The following is a 17,993-nucleotide window of genomic DNA, read 5'->3' on the forward strand; positions in this document are numbered from 1 at the left end:
ATTAAATTGTCATAGTAAAATAACACTAAACGTTGGTAGAATTTGATCTAAATGTCTATCTATTTATATATTCTATAGTACCACACTACTTTTAAATCAAGTGTTCATTCTGTAAAATAGTGTGGACTAATTTACTAAAACATCACAATGGACACAGTTTGAGTTCTCCCCCTTCACCTGAAGGCAACATCATCTCTAATCACGCACAGCGTTAAAGTAGTGGACTAAACAATGAGCTGAATACATTTTATTTATATACAATAACTTTAAGGACAAGAACTATGCGCATATGTGACACAAAACCTTGTTTCTGAAGGCGTAAACAAGACATTTCAAAAATAAGACATAAGGAATTTATTTGGTCAGTCAAGTGTTTGAGACATTTATCACAGCATCAACTATTTAGTTGTCCGTAAAGACAGGCTGTATGCAGATACAAAATTATTAAAACGTAATATTGTGATATATAAATGGAAGGTAAACTAGACATTAGGTTGTATGTTGAAGCGTTGATGAACCAGTCGTTAATATAATGTCCAAATGGCGCCCTCTGCCCGATAAAAAGATGCATAACAACTGAAATCCGACATGTTGTTTTAGCACTGAACGTCAATAGACGCCACGTTAGCGCCATATTGTAAGTGGCATTTTTGTTGGAACGTTCAAAAAAGCTTTATATGTACATTATATCATTGTTATGATTGTGTTCTTTTTTAAAAACGTTAAAACGATAAAGTGCCACTACTGTCTTCTTTATTTTTTGTTCTCTTGTTCTCCGTCAATTCAGTTTAGCTTTGAATATGTCCACGGTTCAACCATTATAACGTTAACTTAATTAAATCAAAGAGAAATTGTTTGGTATTTACAGTGGTAAGATTAAATGCATTTTAATCCTTCATATTGATTGCTCTAAAATATTTAGCACTAACAGTATTTTACATTATTGTTATATATAAAAACTAATCATCAAGATTAGTTAAATGTGAAGTTTAGTGTTTTGTTTATTTGGAAAAAGTCGTTTAATAGAATTGCGTATTGTCTTCCGGGGGGAAATTGCCACTCACAATATGGTGGACGCGCTGACGCGACGTCTCTGTCAGGGACGAAGCTGAAGTGGTTACAGTGCTGAACACGGATTAAAGCTTTATCAAGTGAAGAAATAAATTAAAATCTACGGTGGAGGGACGTCTGATACACATATATGACAAAACCATTAGAACATGTGCCACAAGATGTGGACTTGTACCGTTTTGATACAGGCAGATACATCTCGGATAATGGATGGGGGTATAGCTCAGTGGTAGAGCATTTGACTGCAGATCAAGAGGTCCCCGGTTCAAATCCGGGTGCCCCCTCTTTTTTTTTTTGTTTTTTACCGTGAATTGTTTTATTTGTAAGTATATTTCGCAGAACACAAAAAAAAAAAAGTTGTCAAACATTATGCCAGCTGTAACTGCTTTTCAATCACAGGCGTTTTTGGGATGCTGAAATGGGTCCCAGAAATAGTTGGATTTGCACATGAAAGCGGCATAATTTTATAAATTAATCAAGTTCTCAGTTAACATTCAAAGATTTTGGTGAAATAATTCAATTGTAAAAATGCAGTATTTTTATTTCTATTTATGTTCAAATCTGAACACAAATCAGTCTATCAAACTGTTTTATATTTTAGGATTGTTAGACTTCTTTATGAAAGTTATTGTTCCAATCTATTCAACCCAGAAGTTAAACCTCCACTTTAAGGAGGTCAATACGTGTAACAGTTTAATAAATTATTAAATTATTATTTTAATGTCTTTTTTTAATAGAAGAATTGATTTATCAAACAATCTGAGCTGCCTCTCCCAGGTAGGTCAACCAAAACTGTTCCAAGCTTTCCACGTTCGTTCATAATGGCTCTCAGTGTGGTTTACTGGAGTCCCCCCCCCCAAAAAAAAAACATTTTCAACCCTTTCCAGGTTAATAGGTGCCAGTGATTTTGTTTCTCATCTGTTCTTGATTGTTGTCTTTTTTTCATTATGTGCATGATGTACTGCTTTTGGAGATCTTTTAGCCTACTTTATGTAGTCTGACAAGTGTCAAAAACAAGCATCAAGCAAAAACATTAAATGTTAGGTAGCAAATATTTTTTAAATGCACTGTACATGAAAAAAACCCATAGCTCGGTCGTGATCCAGGTCCGCTGCTCTCAGTTCTTCTCTGGACAGTTTATCAACAGGAACAACACTGATGTAGGGTCCTAAGACATTAATAACAGTGGTGAAGTGATCTCTGGAAGAAAAACAACATTCAAATAGGAAAATTTGAGGTTGTAACAGTTAACACATGACACAAAGTGAAAGGGTTCAAGGGGTTTGAATGCTTTTCCCTGTCGAAATAGAGTCCTTGACCCCGAGGGCAATATCTCTAAAGCTTGATAGGAGTCAATGTGGCGTTCTGGGGTTCAGGGGTTCATTACAATCCCCTGGTGGTCCACCCCCGATCCTGTGTACCCATGTCCTCCCCTGCCATGCAATGTGAGTCTGACCACAGGAAACCTGGCAGATCTCCAAACCTAGGGCTCGCTGAACTGCCTAGAAGAACCCCATAAAAGCTACACAGCATCCCCTCGGGGGCAACTGCATCTGGTAAAAAAGTTCCCTCAACCGTTCCAGGACTGCACACGGTCCCACCAAGGGACTTTCACCCAGCAGATTGCATTGAGTCAGTGACTTGTAGCAGTCACTCCTCCTGGATGAGCATGTAGCGACAGTGGACAGTCACAGTTTTGGGTATCTGCCTCTCGTTCGGGTGGGTGATTACATCCGTGCTGACTCCCCACCAACTAAGTGCGTCAGACGGCAAGGAACGACCCTGTCATTCTCCAGCATCCTGAATATGCCATGAATATGTATTCCCCATGTATTTCATACATGTGCAGTACCATTTCGTCTCTCTTCCTACTTTTATCTCTCTACCGCCTCTTCTCTAACTCTTTTAAAATATCACAGATGATGACCCCTGTTAAACCAAAATAACTCTAATTAACCTCTTATTGGGAGATAATATTTACTGGGGTGATATGTAAATTAAATATTACCCATTTGTAATTTATTTTTGGCAACTTTATATCCAAGGTAAGTTTGTGTAAAACATTTACACACACACACACACACACACAAGCGTGAAATTAGTTTATATGTATGTAAGTTAAAAGTAAACATTTAGTTGTCCAAGCTTAGATTTTTTTTCTAATGTCATATTTCAAACATGCTTACATTTATTATATAAGCTTGTGTAATGAAACATTTATACCTTCAATAACAACAGTTTCTTGCATTATACTTACCCATTTCTTTTCTTCCAGCATCTGTCTGACTAGTGTCTAAAATTCGTTGTCTGTTTGTCATCCAAAATGAACCCAAGATCCACAATGTCCTTCAGCTTTTATTAGAAGATATTTAAACAGAAGGTTTTAGAGAAAACACTCATACATTGGTTACTCTAACATCCATTCATACAATAATTGTCCAGAAAAATCTGAAATGATCATTTAATTCACTATCTGTTGTATAGCTAAATATCTGTTGCAGTGAAGTCCACATGGCGTCATTATGAACCCGTCAAATCTTTCGTAGAAGTTTCATAAAACAAAAACACCCCATGAAATGGATAACAAAAACATGTAGATTAAGATGAGTTGTACATTGGTTTGCAGTATGAAGGCTTGTTTGATTTATTCCCTGACGGCCACTTCCATCAATAGGTCTAAAAGATCATCTTCATCTTGTGCAACCCCCCAACCATTGGATAACATGGCTGTGTGATTGCAAAACAGCAAAAACTTACAGAGAAAACTGGGAAGAGCAACAGGAGCAGGTACAGTAAACACTGTCCAACCACATAGGCTGAAGTAAGGACATCTTGTGTCAGTAATCTGCCTGAATGTTTTGTACCATTACATTGCTCAAGATGGCACACTTTCTCTAAAAGTTCCAGACATTTAGCAGCAGTGCTCCGCTTCGATAATGCCTTCCTTCTCATGAACACCAAGTTCAACCTCAGCATAGGTGGAGTGACAGCTCTGATTCCGAAACTTCATGGAGGGCCAGTAGTTATTTGTGCGTCGCTAAAAAGAAAGACAACAGCTGTTAATCATTAGCAAGCAAAATTATTATATTTTTATTGTTCTGTTGCCTTCTGTTTCCTCACCTGCATGAGGTAGAATGGTGGAGCAACTGTAGGGTGTGTGTTGATGTAGTAAACTGCCAGTAAGGTCAATGTTACCAGCAAAATTAATGCTGCCACCACCCCTGCTATGATGGCTGCATTCTCTGTTATCTCCCTGTGGTTTGGAGGACTGGACTCTATGATAGATAGATAGATAGATAGATAGATAGATAGATAGATAGATAGATAGATAGATAGATAGATAGATAGATAGATAGATAGATAGATAGATAGATAGATAGATAGATAGATAGATAGATAGATAGATAGATAGATAGATAGATAGATAGATAGATAGATAGATAGATAGATAGACAGACAGATAGATAGATAGATAGATAGATAGATAGATAGATAGATAGATAGATAGATAGATAGATAGATAGATAGATAGATAGATAGATAGATAGATAGATAGATAGATAGATAGATAGATAGATAGATAGATAGAAAGATAGATAGATAGATAGATAGATAGATAGATAGATAGATAGATAGATAGATAGATAGATAGATAGATAGATAGATAGATAGATAGATAGATAGATAGATAGATAGATAGATAGATAGATAGATAGATAGATAGATAGATAGATAGATAGATAGATAGATAGATAGATAGATAGATAGATAGATAGAAAGATAGATAGATAGATAGATAGATAGATAGATAGATAGATAGATAGATAGATAGATAGATAGATAGATAGATAGATAGATAGATAGATAGATAGATAGATAGATAGATAGATAGATAGATAGATAGATAGATAGATAGATAGATAGATAGATAGATAGATAGATAGATAGATACTTTATTAATCCCACACAGGGGAAATTCATCAGCAACACATTAATACATAAATACATAAAAACACAGGTTAAAAAGTTACTAGTGATAGAAAGTTCACATATTCATAAAGAAAGTGCACATATTCAGACCGACAGTTATACAGTCTTATAGCGGAAGGAGCAAACAATCTCTTAAAACTCTCTGTTCTGCAGCAAAACAGAGGGGCCTGTTGACGTGACTACTCCTCTGAGCAGACAGGGTGTCATGTAGAGGGTTCCTAATGTTACATAAGATGCCCTGCATGACAGTCTTCATCCTTCACTCCAGCACAGCTCCAACACACTTCCTGATCAGTTTATTAAGCTGGCCAATTTTCCTGAGGGTCAACAGACCACCCCAAAGAACACACCACTGGCTACCACAGATTGATAAAAGATGTACAACTCCCTGCTCAGCAGACTCTGTCCTTTCTTGTAAAGGGTGGTTTGGTTGCCTGTGCTGACCACTCAAACTAGTGGTCAAGATGGACTCCCAAGTACTTGTAAGTTTTTACAAGCTCAGCTTCCTCTCCATCAATCGTGACTGGTTTATGACCAAAGTCAATGATCATCTCCTTGGTCTTTAGAGCGTTCAGGATGAGACCATGTCTTCTGCTCCATTGTGTACATTAGGAGATGACTCCTCTGTATTCCCTCTCTTTCCCTCCCTTCACACATGCCACAATGGCCATATCATCGGAATACCTCTGGATATGGCATGCTGCGGAATGATATGTATAGTCAGCAGTGTACAGTGTGAAGAGAAAGGGAAACAGCACCCTTCCCTACTGTGTCCCAGTATTACTCACCAGAGTCCTTGAAACACTCCTCCCCAACAGAACATACTGCGACCTCTCAGTGAGATAGTTGTAGATACAGGTGATAAAAATGGGAGCCACTTCTATCTTCTCCAGTTTGCCCTTTAATATTTGAGGCTGAATTGTATTGAAAGCACTCGTAAAATCAAAGAACATCCGCCTCTTATAGCCCCCCGCCCCATCAAAAGAGAATGGTGAAGCATACACTACTGGTCAAAGGTTTTAGAACACCTTTCTCACTTAATGGGTCTCTTTATTTTCATGACAATTTAAATTGTAGATTCTCACCAGAGACAACAAACCTGAGAATAAGCACACAAAATTATGTGGTAATCAAAAAGTGTAAAAATAACATTTTTATATTTTATATTTTTACAAAATAGCCACCCTTTCCTTTGATGACTGCTTTGATCTCTTGGTATTCTCTAGATGAGCTTCATGAGGTGGTCACCTGAAATGATTTTCCAGAGTCTTAAAATAACTTCCCAGAGGTTCATGGGGAGACGGCCAAACATTAATATTTCAGTCATTACAGCAAAGGGCGACTACTTTAAGGATTTTAAAACGTAACATATTTAAAGTTATTTCAAAAGTTTTTGTTTGCTACATAATTGCATATGTGTTCATTCACTGTTTTGATGCCTTCATTGAGAATCTACGTACAATGTAAATAGTCATAAACATAAAGAAAACCATTCAATGAGAAAGGCGTTCTAAAACTTTTGACCAGTAGTGTATACTTCTATTTACTTCAATAATGGCACTGGATGTGTGCATGCAGCTGCCGCCCAATAACACAAACTTTCATGTTTGGATTATTTTTGCTTTAAATGAGGGTAATGCTGAATGTTTTTATACACAGATGGTTGTTTGCACAGTGGAAGAGTAAACTGATGTCAATATTGTTTCTGAAAACTTTATGTGATATTTTCTTCTCTAATTTCTACGCCTTTTCACATTACAGTCATCTCATGTTCACAGATCTCAATAATTACCATTACAGTAGGTTCATATGTCTGATTTGGGGAAAAAAAACAAGCTGTGAGAAATTGCTGTAAAAAATGTTACACAGACTGTGGTTAAGTATGCATATACAGTATATTTCGTTCTGTCATGTAGAGTGTTCCAGTACTTAGAAGAAAGGTTTCCTCAAAATCTACGCAACTGGAGGGCTCTTTGAATGAAAGACCGCTGCACCCAAGGAGGATAAAGGAGTGTTATGGCAGATCCTTCCAGCAACTGTTAGCTTTTTAACCATCACTGCTCCCAACAAGCTCAATACGTTTTTACATCTCTGCTGTATTTTGCAGTTTTTGTCCATTGTTTTGCAAATAGTCATTGTGTTTTTTTATGCACAATTATGCATGTGTATTTTGTACATTTCAATTTAATCTAAGTATGCTATTTTTAACTGTACAGTATTGTTTTGTTGTAATTTTTCCCCCTATTGTACAGTTAATTCTTATTTTTTTATTTTTATAGTTTTTTTCCTTTGTGTGTACCTGCATGCTTCCATTTGCCATTTATTTAGCTACTGACACACCTGAATTTCCCCACTGTGACACAATAAAGGACATTTTTTATCAATTCTGCTCCCTTTTAAATGTTGGAAGTTTCTGCAACTCAACCATCAATTTTAGCCTTCCTGTTCTGCGAGAAAAGGAAACACCATCACAACCTCTATTTGCATGCAGGTGAGAGGGTTTCTGGACTAAGTCTTTGCAGTGGGTAGTGGGCCAGCCTATGCAATAATGCTAACCTGGTGCTGTGTTTTGAGAGCTTAAAAAGTGCAGTTAGAAGAAACCATGCATACAAAGTTCAAAATGTATTGTTATCTGATGACAGTGGCACTGGGACTGCTATACCTTTTATAGGATAAAAATATTCTAAACCCTACAAACTGCTGGTTGCATCATTTTTTGCTTCTTCTCGATTTTCCTTGTTTTCCTCAGCTTTAAATAAGATGTGGCAGCATCTTCTGTGGCAGGCACACAGATATATTTTATGTTTGACGTGTTACCATAAACATCTACTTTAGTATCCCACCAACCACTTTATATGCGATTTGGAGCCATGCGCATACCCATATATTTTTATAAGGGCCTTGATCATGCCAAAAAGAGCTTTATAGTGAATTATACAACCAGGACCCAGATATGCTCTGATCACCAAAATGAGCCACTACTACTTAACCAGCTTTTCAAGTTTTGTACATGATCAAAACAGCAGGGCAACTTTCATTTTCCAACATGGTTTATGTGGAGCGCACACAGCGTTCTTCATACACTCTAGAAGACCTTTCAAAAACCATGCCAAGATCATCCACATTCTGTCTGTAATGTTGCATTGTGGTCTCTGCAGTCCAGTGATAAGAGGGCCTTAACTGTAGATTTAAGCCAAAAACATAAAACAGGTGTAAACAATAACATTCTTGCTCAGTGTTTTAGCTTTCTCCTCACTTTGCACCTTATGTTGCACACTTTGCTAACATTTGTTTCCTGTTTGTTTACTCCTAGACAGAAACTCACCTCTAGTGACAGAATGCTCTTCGAGGTCTGCTAACGAAGGCGTTAGTTCAAGGGACAAGTTATTGAAGGAGCTCATAGTTGCCTCAGGTAACACAGGGTTGTAGTCCTCACATTTGCCTTTAGACTGTGTTAATACACACAGGAATTAAATAAACAATGAGACACCCTGCTCACCTCTGAGGTGTTCAAACTGCTAGGGGATCTCACCTCTTCAGGGCAGTTGTATTCCAGCCACTCTTGTCTATGCCGGTCAATACCATCAGAACACCTGAAAGTCAGAGAATCAAATTAGAGCAGGTGGGATCTCTGTGGTTATAAATACCAACAAAACAAATTTTATCTCACCTTTGGAGCGTGTTGCACCATCCACAGTCGGTTGTCAGGTTGGATGTAAAGCAGAGTTCACAAGATGTGTGCTGCAGACAAGCTAGAGGAATCAAACACAAAGCATTCTGCAGTTAGAAAGATGAATAGTGATGCTGTGCCATCACGCAAAGTCTGGTTTGCAACACTTCTTACTGGGCAGAGGGGTGAATTCAAATGCAGACCCACTGACGATCTTTGTGGTGTCAATCTCAACACGATGATATTCATAAATTGTGCGTTGCTTTGTATCTGCAAGATGAATGATAACAAAAAAGAAGCAAGCTTGCAAACTTACCACACTGGATAAAACTCTTATGACAATATACCAAGAAAAAGATACCAATTAAATCATTAAAAAAGCATTTGCAGCAGTAGAAAAAAAACATTTGGTGATCTGGTTGACACATTTGTGATATAAAATCATTACATTATGGTGAGGCATGAAGAAAGGTTTTGAAATAAAGCTACACTATACAAATTATAAATTTACAACAAAAAAATGAGGAGCTATCAAGAGCATTTTGAGAAGAAAAACAAACCATTTGAAAACACTTTTGAGGAACAGGCCTTGAAAAAGTGTTCATACCTCTTGAATTTCTTGGATTTTTGGGGATTTTTATGCGATAGACCAACACAAAGTCATTCATAATATTGAAGTAAAAGAAAAATGGAACATACTTTTCAAAAGTTTTTACTGATAAAAATCTTAAATGTGTTGGACATATTTGTATTTAGCCTCCTGAATAATTACTTTGTTCAACCACTTTTTTCTACAAGCTCCAAGTCTTTTAGGGTGTGTCTGCCAGCTTTGCACATCTCCAGACTGACATTTTTGCCTATTCTTCTTTGCAAAATAGCTCTATCTAGGTCACAAAGCATTTGTGAATAGCTACATTCAACAATGATATTGAAATTTTATGTTTTTCATATATTGTGCAGCCCTATAGGGCTGATATTGGAACTGGATTGAGTTGGTTGTATTATTATCCTGGTTAGCCTCTTGGTCAGTTTTGATGTGTGCCTGAAAGACTCTGGTACCAGGATGTAATGTTGAGGATAGCCACAGTCCCAGTATATGACATGTTAACCTTGTTTTTGTGTAAACAATTGGCTTACAAATGCATGAAAAATATCTCATGATCAGAAAAATACCTGAGAGCTGTGAAGCAGGGAGGAATGCCATAAAAGCATCAGAAAGTCCGACTTTAACTGGATGCTCTGTGGAATTAATTTTTTCCACTGGTACAGGGATCTTAAAAGGAACAGCAAAGATTTGTTCTAACATCAATAAATCTGAAGCTAAGCATTTTGCACAAAGTAGGAAAATTACATATAAAGAGTTAAAGTCAAGAAACTACCTCTCTGTAGTTGAAAATAATAGTTCCATTACTGTGGAGGGCTGCCTGAAAAGTAAAAGCTCCTTCATTTTCTCGGTCCTTTAGTCGCACCATGTCCCACTGCACCACAAACAGAGTACCTGAGCAGAACCAAGTGACAAGGCCAGCCATTAGAGGAAAGGAAAATCTAAAAAAGCTCTTGAGCATCATACTTTTCTTCAAAAAACTCCTACATACCGTTGTCCATGTACCTCACTGTGGAGTTTTTGGAGAAGCTGGGGTCAAAGTTTGCCATAAGGGGTGCTACATACTGTGTTGCAGTCAGCATCCGATGAGTGATCTCACTCATGAAGAGGAACCCTTATGAGGATGACAGATGCAAAGAAGAAACTCTCACATTGGGCACTGAGGAAATTACTTACTCCATTACTGTTGTTGGATGAATCACAGAAAAGACATTGATCACAGGTATGACTGTACATTTATTGTTATTTGGCTTCCAAGACATTAGATAAAGCAAAGTGACACTTACCCCCTGTTGCTACAATTATTTGTCTGACGTTGTGTCCATAGAAAGGAAAATCAAAGGAAAGTGCCACTCTCTGTGAAAATGAAAAATAAAATCTCAGATCGAGTTGAACATACATGAGTAAAATTACACAAGGATTTGGTCATCTCACCGCAGCCTGTCTGTGCGTGTTAGACAAGATGTTATGGATTCTGACTTGACTTTTATGCAGGTTATTAAGGTCGACCCACAAGCATTCAGTTTTTCTTTCGGTTGGACCAAAACTCTCCCATATGTAGTATTTCTGGGAGTCCTCCTGTAAGAAAAAAAACATTTGAGTTTAAGAAAGGAGAGATTACTTAGAGTAGGTTGAAGTATTATAGGGAATTCCCTTCTATTTAGATGTAAAGATGTAATTCTTAAAATTATAAAAATTGTCAGGGAGTAATTTCACCATTTAGGATTGTTTTCTATTATTTCTAATTTTGTTGTCTAAAATATAATTTCCCTATTCTGGTGCCTAGCAGCAATATTCATGCTGCTATTTACCACACCACAATTGTCACATTAAAATTACAAACGTCTGCTTATTTTATTTGGATTCATGTGATAGACTAACATAAAGTAGTGCATAACTGAGAGCTGGAAGGAAAATGATCCATTGTTTTCTAAAATAAAATGCGAGGTGAAGATTTGTCATGAGTCTCCACTGAGTCAACCGTTTGTAGAACAACCTTTCACTACAATTTAAACTCACATTCTTTGGGGTATGTCTCTAACAGCTTTGCACATCTAGAGACTGACATTGGTGCACATTCTGCTTAGGAAAATAGCTTGAGCGCATTTAGATAAGATGGAGAGTTTCTGTAAACATCTGTATTCTAGTCTTGTCACAGATCATCATCTTGGTTTAGGTCTGGACTTTGACTGGGCCATTCCAACACATGGATATGCTTTGATCTAAACCTTTCCTTTGTAGCTGTGGCTGGAAGTTTAGGGTTGTTGTCCTGCTGGAAGGTGAACCCCATTTTGAAGTCTTTTGCAGATAACCTGGTTTTCTTTCCAGGATTGCCCTGCATTTAGCTCCATTATCTTCCCATCAACTCTGACCAGATTTTCTGTCCTTGCCCCCACCATGGCTGACTGCCACCACCATGTTTCACAATTGTGGGATGGTGTATTTAGGGTGATGTGCAATGTTAGCTCCCCTTCACGCATACCGTTTAGTATGTTGGCATAAATTCTTATCTTTTGTGGCAATGTGCAAATCCGACTTCTTATGGCTTTTTGCTTTTCAACAATGACTTTCTTTATACCACTCTCTCATAAAGGCCAAATTTGTGCAATGCACAATAGTTGACCTGTCAACAGATTCTTCTACCTGAGCTGTGGATCTCTGCAGCTCCTCAAGGCTTACTATGGGTCTCTTGACTTCTCTGATTAATGCTCTCCTTGTCATATCCGCCTTTGTTAGGGTTTTGAGTTTGTTTACTTTCTCTGCTCAGCCAGGTTCGTCATTCAGTTCAGGTTTATTAGATTCCTTCTGTGTAGTTTTGTTACTTCTTTTGTTAGATGTGTTTAGTTGATATTTCCTTATAGATTTGGTTTCCCCGTGTTAATGTCCTTTAGTTTAGTCTCATTGTTTACCCGCTTCAGTTCATTTAGATGTGTTTGGTTACATCCCTACACTTCTGCTATCAGTGTATATTTGTCACACTCCTTCAGTTCCATGCAGTCTATTGGTTTCCAGCTGTCTCATATTCTCCTGATTAATCCTCTACCAGTTCATCGGTCCACACTTCACTTCCCTCAGTATTTTAGCTCTCTGGTTTTAATTGGTTGTCAATGGTTCCAACTGTTTGCTACCTGGATGCTACCAAGTTTCCTGCCCGTTTATCAGACTGTGTTTTCAGTCCAGGATCTACCCTGTAAGCCTGCATTAGTCTATTTATTGAACTAACCATCATTCCTTACCTTGTGGCTTTCCACCCTTGTCTGCATTTTGGTCCTACACTCCAACTCATGACACTTCTAACCTGGTCTGTCGGTTGAGGTAGACTGCCATATCTTGGTAGGCTTACAGTTATTCTGCAACCTGTTTTCAAATTATTGATTGAACTATGCTTAGTGAGATTTTCAAAACTGGTAAATCATTTTATAACCTAACCATGAAGTGGTTTGGGAAAGGCAGCAGGTTGCGGTGGATTTTATTTAGGGGTATCATAGTAAATGGGCCAGAATACATAAGCGTGCTACAATTTCTTTACTTGTAAACATGTTTGACAACCATGTTTTTCTTTCCATTTCCCATTTATACACTGCTTTATATGACTGAAATCATTATTACTGAAAATCATGAAAATCATTTACAATGCATTGTAGCTTTTTAATTAAGTTTTATTTAACATTAAGGGTTTGTTTCAGTTCAATTTTCAGTAGACGAGTACGAGTACGAGGTTTATTTCAGTTTGCATTTCCAGTGGTTTGTTCCTGTTTGAATGACTTTTTGCACATTTTATAACCCATCTGCACATTATAGTTTAACAGATTACCTATAGGTTGTTTCCTGCAGATATTTTGTTTGTAGATCGATTATTTTGTAATGTTTTCATCATCAATGTTCAGTTTCATGTTATAAGTGACTGACAATCTTATTTTTTGAAACTTTTTTTAGGACATAAAGTGTGAAGAACTAACCAGGGAAAGTCAGAATTTATCAACTGGTCAAGGGATCCCACTGTCAGGTTAACAGGTCAGAAGCAAAATGGTATGACCTAATTTCAAAGGATTTTGCTTATTTTTTATGAAACATGATATTGAGTATTGACACCTGATAACAAAAGTTATGAACATTTAAACTGAGTTGAGCAAAACAACATTACTGAAAAACATCAAGGATATTTCTGATTAAAAATCCCCTGCTCAGACTATATGTGTCCACATGGAGGAGCTGTTTATACATTACACAAAAAGCATTGTCAACACACCTTGTGTTCTCACACAGATTTCCAGCACTGATGGCATTATTAATGTATGGTGCACTTCAAGGTGACAGAGAGGAATGGTTCTGGGGTTTAGTCTTGGCTCAGAAAGTAGAGCAGTTAAATGCAGAGCTCTCCCAACCTCTCCGGCTGCTCCACATGCAGCAATCGACCCACTTTTAGTTTCCATCTTCACTGCCTGACACCGGCCTGTTTTTTTTGAAGGGGGGGAAATTTCTGGGCAAGAAAAAGAGTAACAGAATTTTTTTGACTTATTGTTTAAACAACTCTGGGTGGATTGGTGATAAGCAGACATGGGCTTGTTAGCAGAACCACGGTTTGAAAAAGTTAAAAGCCGAGTTCTTTTGTCAGACTGTTACCAGAGAAAGTGTTAGAGTTAAGGAAGTTTTCTCTAGCTTTATGGAGAATAGAGTAATTTACAGCTGACCATCACTCATATGTTGCTAAACACTGCCGGTTAGCTGGCTGAAAGAAGGCTATGCACTTACCTTACACAAATGCTAAATCCGGCTGTTTGGAAATTTTTCATATCGCAAAAACACGGACTGTCATAGTGTGGAAATTAAATGAGTGCCACGATCACTTTATTAAGGTATTACTTTCTTGAAACTACGAGCGACATTTCTGTTAAGCAGCTGATGGCCTACTGGCTAGATAGCTCAACTAATTAACCAATTATAAGTTTGTCATACTTGTGGTACTCTATAAAGAACAGAAAAGCAAAAAGATTATGTGCAAAAATTTGATCACATTTACTTTTTTGATTATGCTTTTTCATAAATACCTGAAAACCATGATATTTTTACTAAATATCATATAAAATCTCATAGCGGACAATGCCTCGTGGTGATTTTGGGAAATTAGGATTACTAAAAACACCAATAGCAACAGAACAGCAGGATGTCTTGTGATCTTGTCCAAGTGAGCTATTCTGGAGCATGCGTGTGCATGGCCGCACATAATCGTGGACAGCCATGCTAAAACAAACATTGTAAGTTGGCAGGTTAAAGAGTTTGTCTGTTTTCAATTTGAAATGAAGCGAGAGGGAAGAAAAATGGACTGTGTATTTTATTTGGATTGAATGTTACAGAGGCTGATTTGGGTGAAAGATGAGTCTGGCACATTAGACCACAATTAAAACTCATCAGACATGCACAGATTGAATGAAGTAGACATTGAATAACGGCTTCAAGATTTTTGACTGAAGCTTTAACTTTCAAATTAAAGTAGAACTTATCTGCTGATCACTGTTTTAAGAAATGTGTGAAATCTCCAATATTATTACATCATTATCTTTGGTATCATCTTGTTTTTAACCCACCAGAATCCTGGTGACCCTTTTAGCCACTTTTAAAAATTTTAACTATGAATATGTTTCACTTTTCTAATGCCAATGGTGGGAAATTTTCCAAAGGTAAATGGTTTGGATCAGGCTTAAAAATTGCAACCTTACTTTTCATCACACCTTCTCATTTTAAAAGTTACACATATAGTATAATGCATACATGGGACCATCAGCCTAAACAGGTCCCTATTGATGGCCATTCAAAAATACTTTTTGATTATACTTAAATTTAGCCACCACATAAGGCAATGTTCTTTTTATTTATTCTGTTTTCAATTTTCATGAAACTATATTTGTATGCAGCAGAGCTAATGTGGGGGTCTAATTTAACTGTCTGTTTTATTTTTTCCATTATTTTTATAGAAATAAAATCAATTAAACTATTGAATGTGTCTGTGTGGATACACCACACATACATTCCTCTCTGCAAACATTACTCTCTGCAACTGAAACTATATTTTATGATTTTTTTGGGGGGACAAAATCAGGCTTGTTATGACAACTTTGGTATAAAACAAAATCAAGGAAAAGAAGAAGAAACTTTATAGAAGAAAGTCTATAACTTTGATTGGCCAATCAAACAAAAGTTGTCATAATCTGATCTCTGGCCAGTTGATTGGTGCATCACTGGTCAGTGATTTTAGTAATTTCTTGCTGTGTTTTCACAGCCCTATCGAGGATGATCCCAGTATAAAAAACATAAAAAGCACTCCAAAATCAGAACTTCAAATCAGACAATTTGACAGAAAATGGATGTTCAAAGGCAGGGCCAGGAGCATCTCACCACTACACGGGTCATGTTGTCTGGAAGAGGACTGATATCAACTCCTCCTCCGTCAGCCTGTACATTGCGGGCTTCTCTGTGTTTTTCTTGGTTCTGCCGGTCTCCCCTGGTTCGCTGAAAACTGGCTGTGTTTCCATCCGTCCTCAGAGCAGTCTCTCTATATGCATCTAGAACAAGACATGGATTACAATAACTGAACTGCATCAACACACAATGATTACAGGTTTGGCTTTCATATCCTGCGATCACATCTGCTCTTTATTAAATACCACAATATGGATCATTTACGGGCCGACTTCCCCAAGGAAAAATAAAATCTTCGTTTAAACGTTTTCTAGTAAAAATGGTCAGAAAAAAAAAACCGAGTGACGTATCGTTCCATCTTTAAAAAAGAATGGGTTATTTTTAACTTCCTCATTTTAACTAATAATGTAAAATGTTGATTTCATTTAAGTCTCACACATTCTCTGTGTTTTGTTTTGTTGAAACAATAGCTTTAAGGATAAAACGGATTTTAAAAAAAATATTTTGTCTATGTATGGATTTGGAGAGTATTTCCATTTTTGCTGACCACCAGCAATAGTTGTGTTTTCATGACATCTGCTCAACAGATTGTAGCTGGATACTTGGATTTATTTCCAACTGATTCTGTTCAAGATCTGCAGATCTATCAGGGTTAATATGTCTCCTACATACCCTCTGAAGTTTAATGATTAAATGGACTTTAACTTCTTTTTGTGCTGCTTTCTTACTAATAAATCAGTAGAGTACATTTTGAGAGGGATAATGAAGTTATGACCACAATGAGTCTAAAGTTCAATCTCCTTTGGTTAGGGTCTGCAGCAGTACTCGAGAGCCTCTGTCCTGCAGCTTTTAAAGCCATCTTTTCTAACACACCTGAAACAAATTAATGGCTCATTACCAGGCCTCTGCAGAACACGATCTGAACGGTGGCAAGTGTTAAAGCTGGAATGCCTCTCAAAGTTTCTGGACAGTGGTTCTCGAGAGCTGGAGGTTGAGAACCCTGGGGGAGACCTGTATGTACCACTTAAAAAATGCATACTACATTATTTGCTAACATTCTGTGCTTAACCCTTTTCAGACTGTTTGTGAATAAAAAGTTGCAGATTTGCATCTAAAAAAGCTAGATTTGAATCTAAAAAAAGCAAAAGGTTGCCCAGATTGATCTTTGTGACTTTACCTATCAGAACCTACTAGAAATGGTCTGCTGTTTACAGGTTTTAAAATTAGATTCTACATTGTTAAACATAAATTCTACCGAAATGGAAAAGTTTTGTGTGGAAGTCTAATAGACCCTTGCTGCTTCCATAGGATTGAAGAGGGACAGTAACAGCTGCTGCTAATTAAATTATTTAATTACGTGATCATCAGCAAATGTGACCACCTTCATTACATTTGGAGTTTATGCAGTTTGCTGTTCTGGATGATACAGGTGTGTGTTAAATTAATGCCGAGGTGGAACGACTTAAGCAATGACCTGAGAGGAGCAATTGTTGCCTCTCAATCTGAAGGGCAATAGTTTCACTCTTCAGGAAGGATTATAGAGAAATGTCCAAGCAATTTAAATGACATATATAATATGTTTTACAACCCTCACAGTTCAGGGTATTCAACAATGTTCAGGCTTGTAACTCGTTCGTTCGTTTGTCGTCTTCCGCTTATCCAGGACCGGGTCGCCGGGGCAGCAGACTCAGCAGAGACGCCCAGACGTCCCTCTCTCCAGACACCTCCTCCAGCTCCTCCAGGGGGAGCCCAAGGCGTTCCCAGGCCAGCCGAGAGACATAGTCCCTCCAGCGTGTCCTGGGCCGTCCCCTGGGCCTCCTCCCGGTGGGACGTGCCTGGAACACCTCCCGAGGAAGGCGTCCAGGAGGCATCCGGTATACAGGTCCTTCTCAAAATATTAGCATATTGTGATAAAGTTCATTATTTTCCATAATGTCATGATGAAAATTTAACATTCATATATTTTAGATTCATTGCACACTAACTGAAATATTTCCGGTCTTTTATTGTCTTAATACAGATGATTTTGGCATACAGCTCATGAAAACCCAAAATTCCTATCTCACAAAATTAGCATATTTCATCCGACCAATAAAAGAAAAGTGTTTTTAATACAAAAAACGTCAACCTTCAAATAATCATGTACAGTTATGCACTCACTACTTGGTCGGGAATCCTTTTGCAGAAATGACTGCTTCAATGCGGCGTGGCATGGAGGCAATCAGCCTGTGGCACTGCTGA

At 37.5% G+C, this 17,993-nt stretch overlaps 1 protein-coding gene and 1 non-coding gene across 3 annotated transcripts in view; one reads left to right on the plus strand and one right to left on the minus strand.

Annotated features, from left to right (window-relative positions):
• The first annotated feature begins 1,283 nt into the window (after positions 1-1,283).
• On the plus strand, positions 1,284-1,355 carry trnac-gca. Its single transcript has one exon. It is a non-coding gene; the product is annotated as a tRNA-Cys (tRNA).
• A 2,058-nt stretch (positions 1,356-3,413) lies between these two features.
• plxdc1 (plexin domain containing 1) overlaps positions 3,414-17,993 on the minus strand; it is a 30,411-nt gene continuing 15,831 nt past the window's right edge. For both annotated transcript variants that reach the window (XM_047376068.1, XM_047376067.1), the window contains exons 2-13: positions 15,729-15,895; positions 10,770-10,913; positions 10,622-10,691; positions 10,327-10,449; positions 10,111-10,229; positions 9,905-10,004; positions 8,906-9,001; positions 8,732-8,813; positions 8,594-8,654; positions 8,387-8,510; positions 4,192-4,346; positions 3,414-4,108 (exon numbers count right to left, since the gene is read on the minus strand). In XM_047376068.1, the coding sequence (XP_047232024.1) occupies positions 3,983-4,108; positions 4,192-4,346; positions 8,387-8,510; positions 8,594-8,654; positions 8,732-8,813; positions 8,906-9,001; positions 9,905-10,004; positions 10,111-10,229; positions 10,327-10,449; positions 10,622-10,691; positions 10,770-10,913; positions 15,729-15,743 (1,215 nt within the window). In that variant the 5' untranslated portion in view covers positions 15,744-15,895 and the 3' untranslated portion in view covers positions 3,414-3,982. The remainder of the gene's footprint in view (positions 4,109-4,191; positions 4,347-8,386; positions 8,511-8,593; positions 8,655-8,731; positions 8,814-8,905; positions 9,002-9,904; positions 10,005-10,110; positions 10,230-10,326; positions 10,450-10,621; positions 10,692-10,769; positions 10,914-15,728; positions 15,896-17,993) is intronic.

The sequence above is a fragment of the Girardinichthys multiradiatus genome, chromosome 10, assembly GCF_021462225.1.
Source record: "Girardinichthys multiradiatus isolate DD_20200921_A chromosome 10, DD_fGirMul_XY1, whole genome shotgun sequence".
NCBI lineage: Eukaryota > Metazoa > Chordata > Actinopteri > Cyprinodontiformes > Goodeidae > Girardinichthys > Girardinichthys multiradiatus.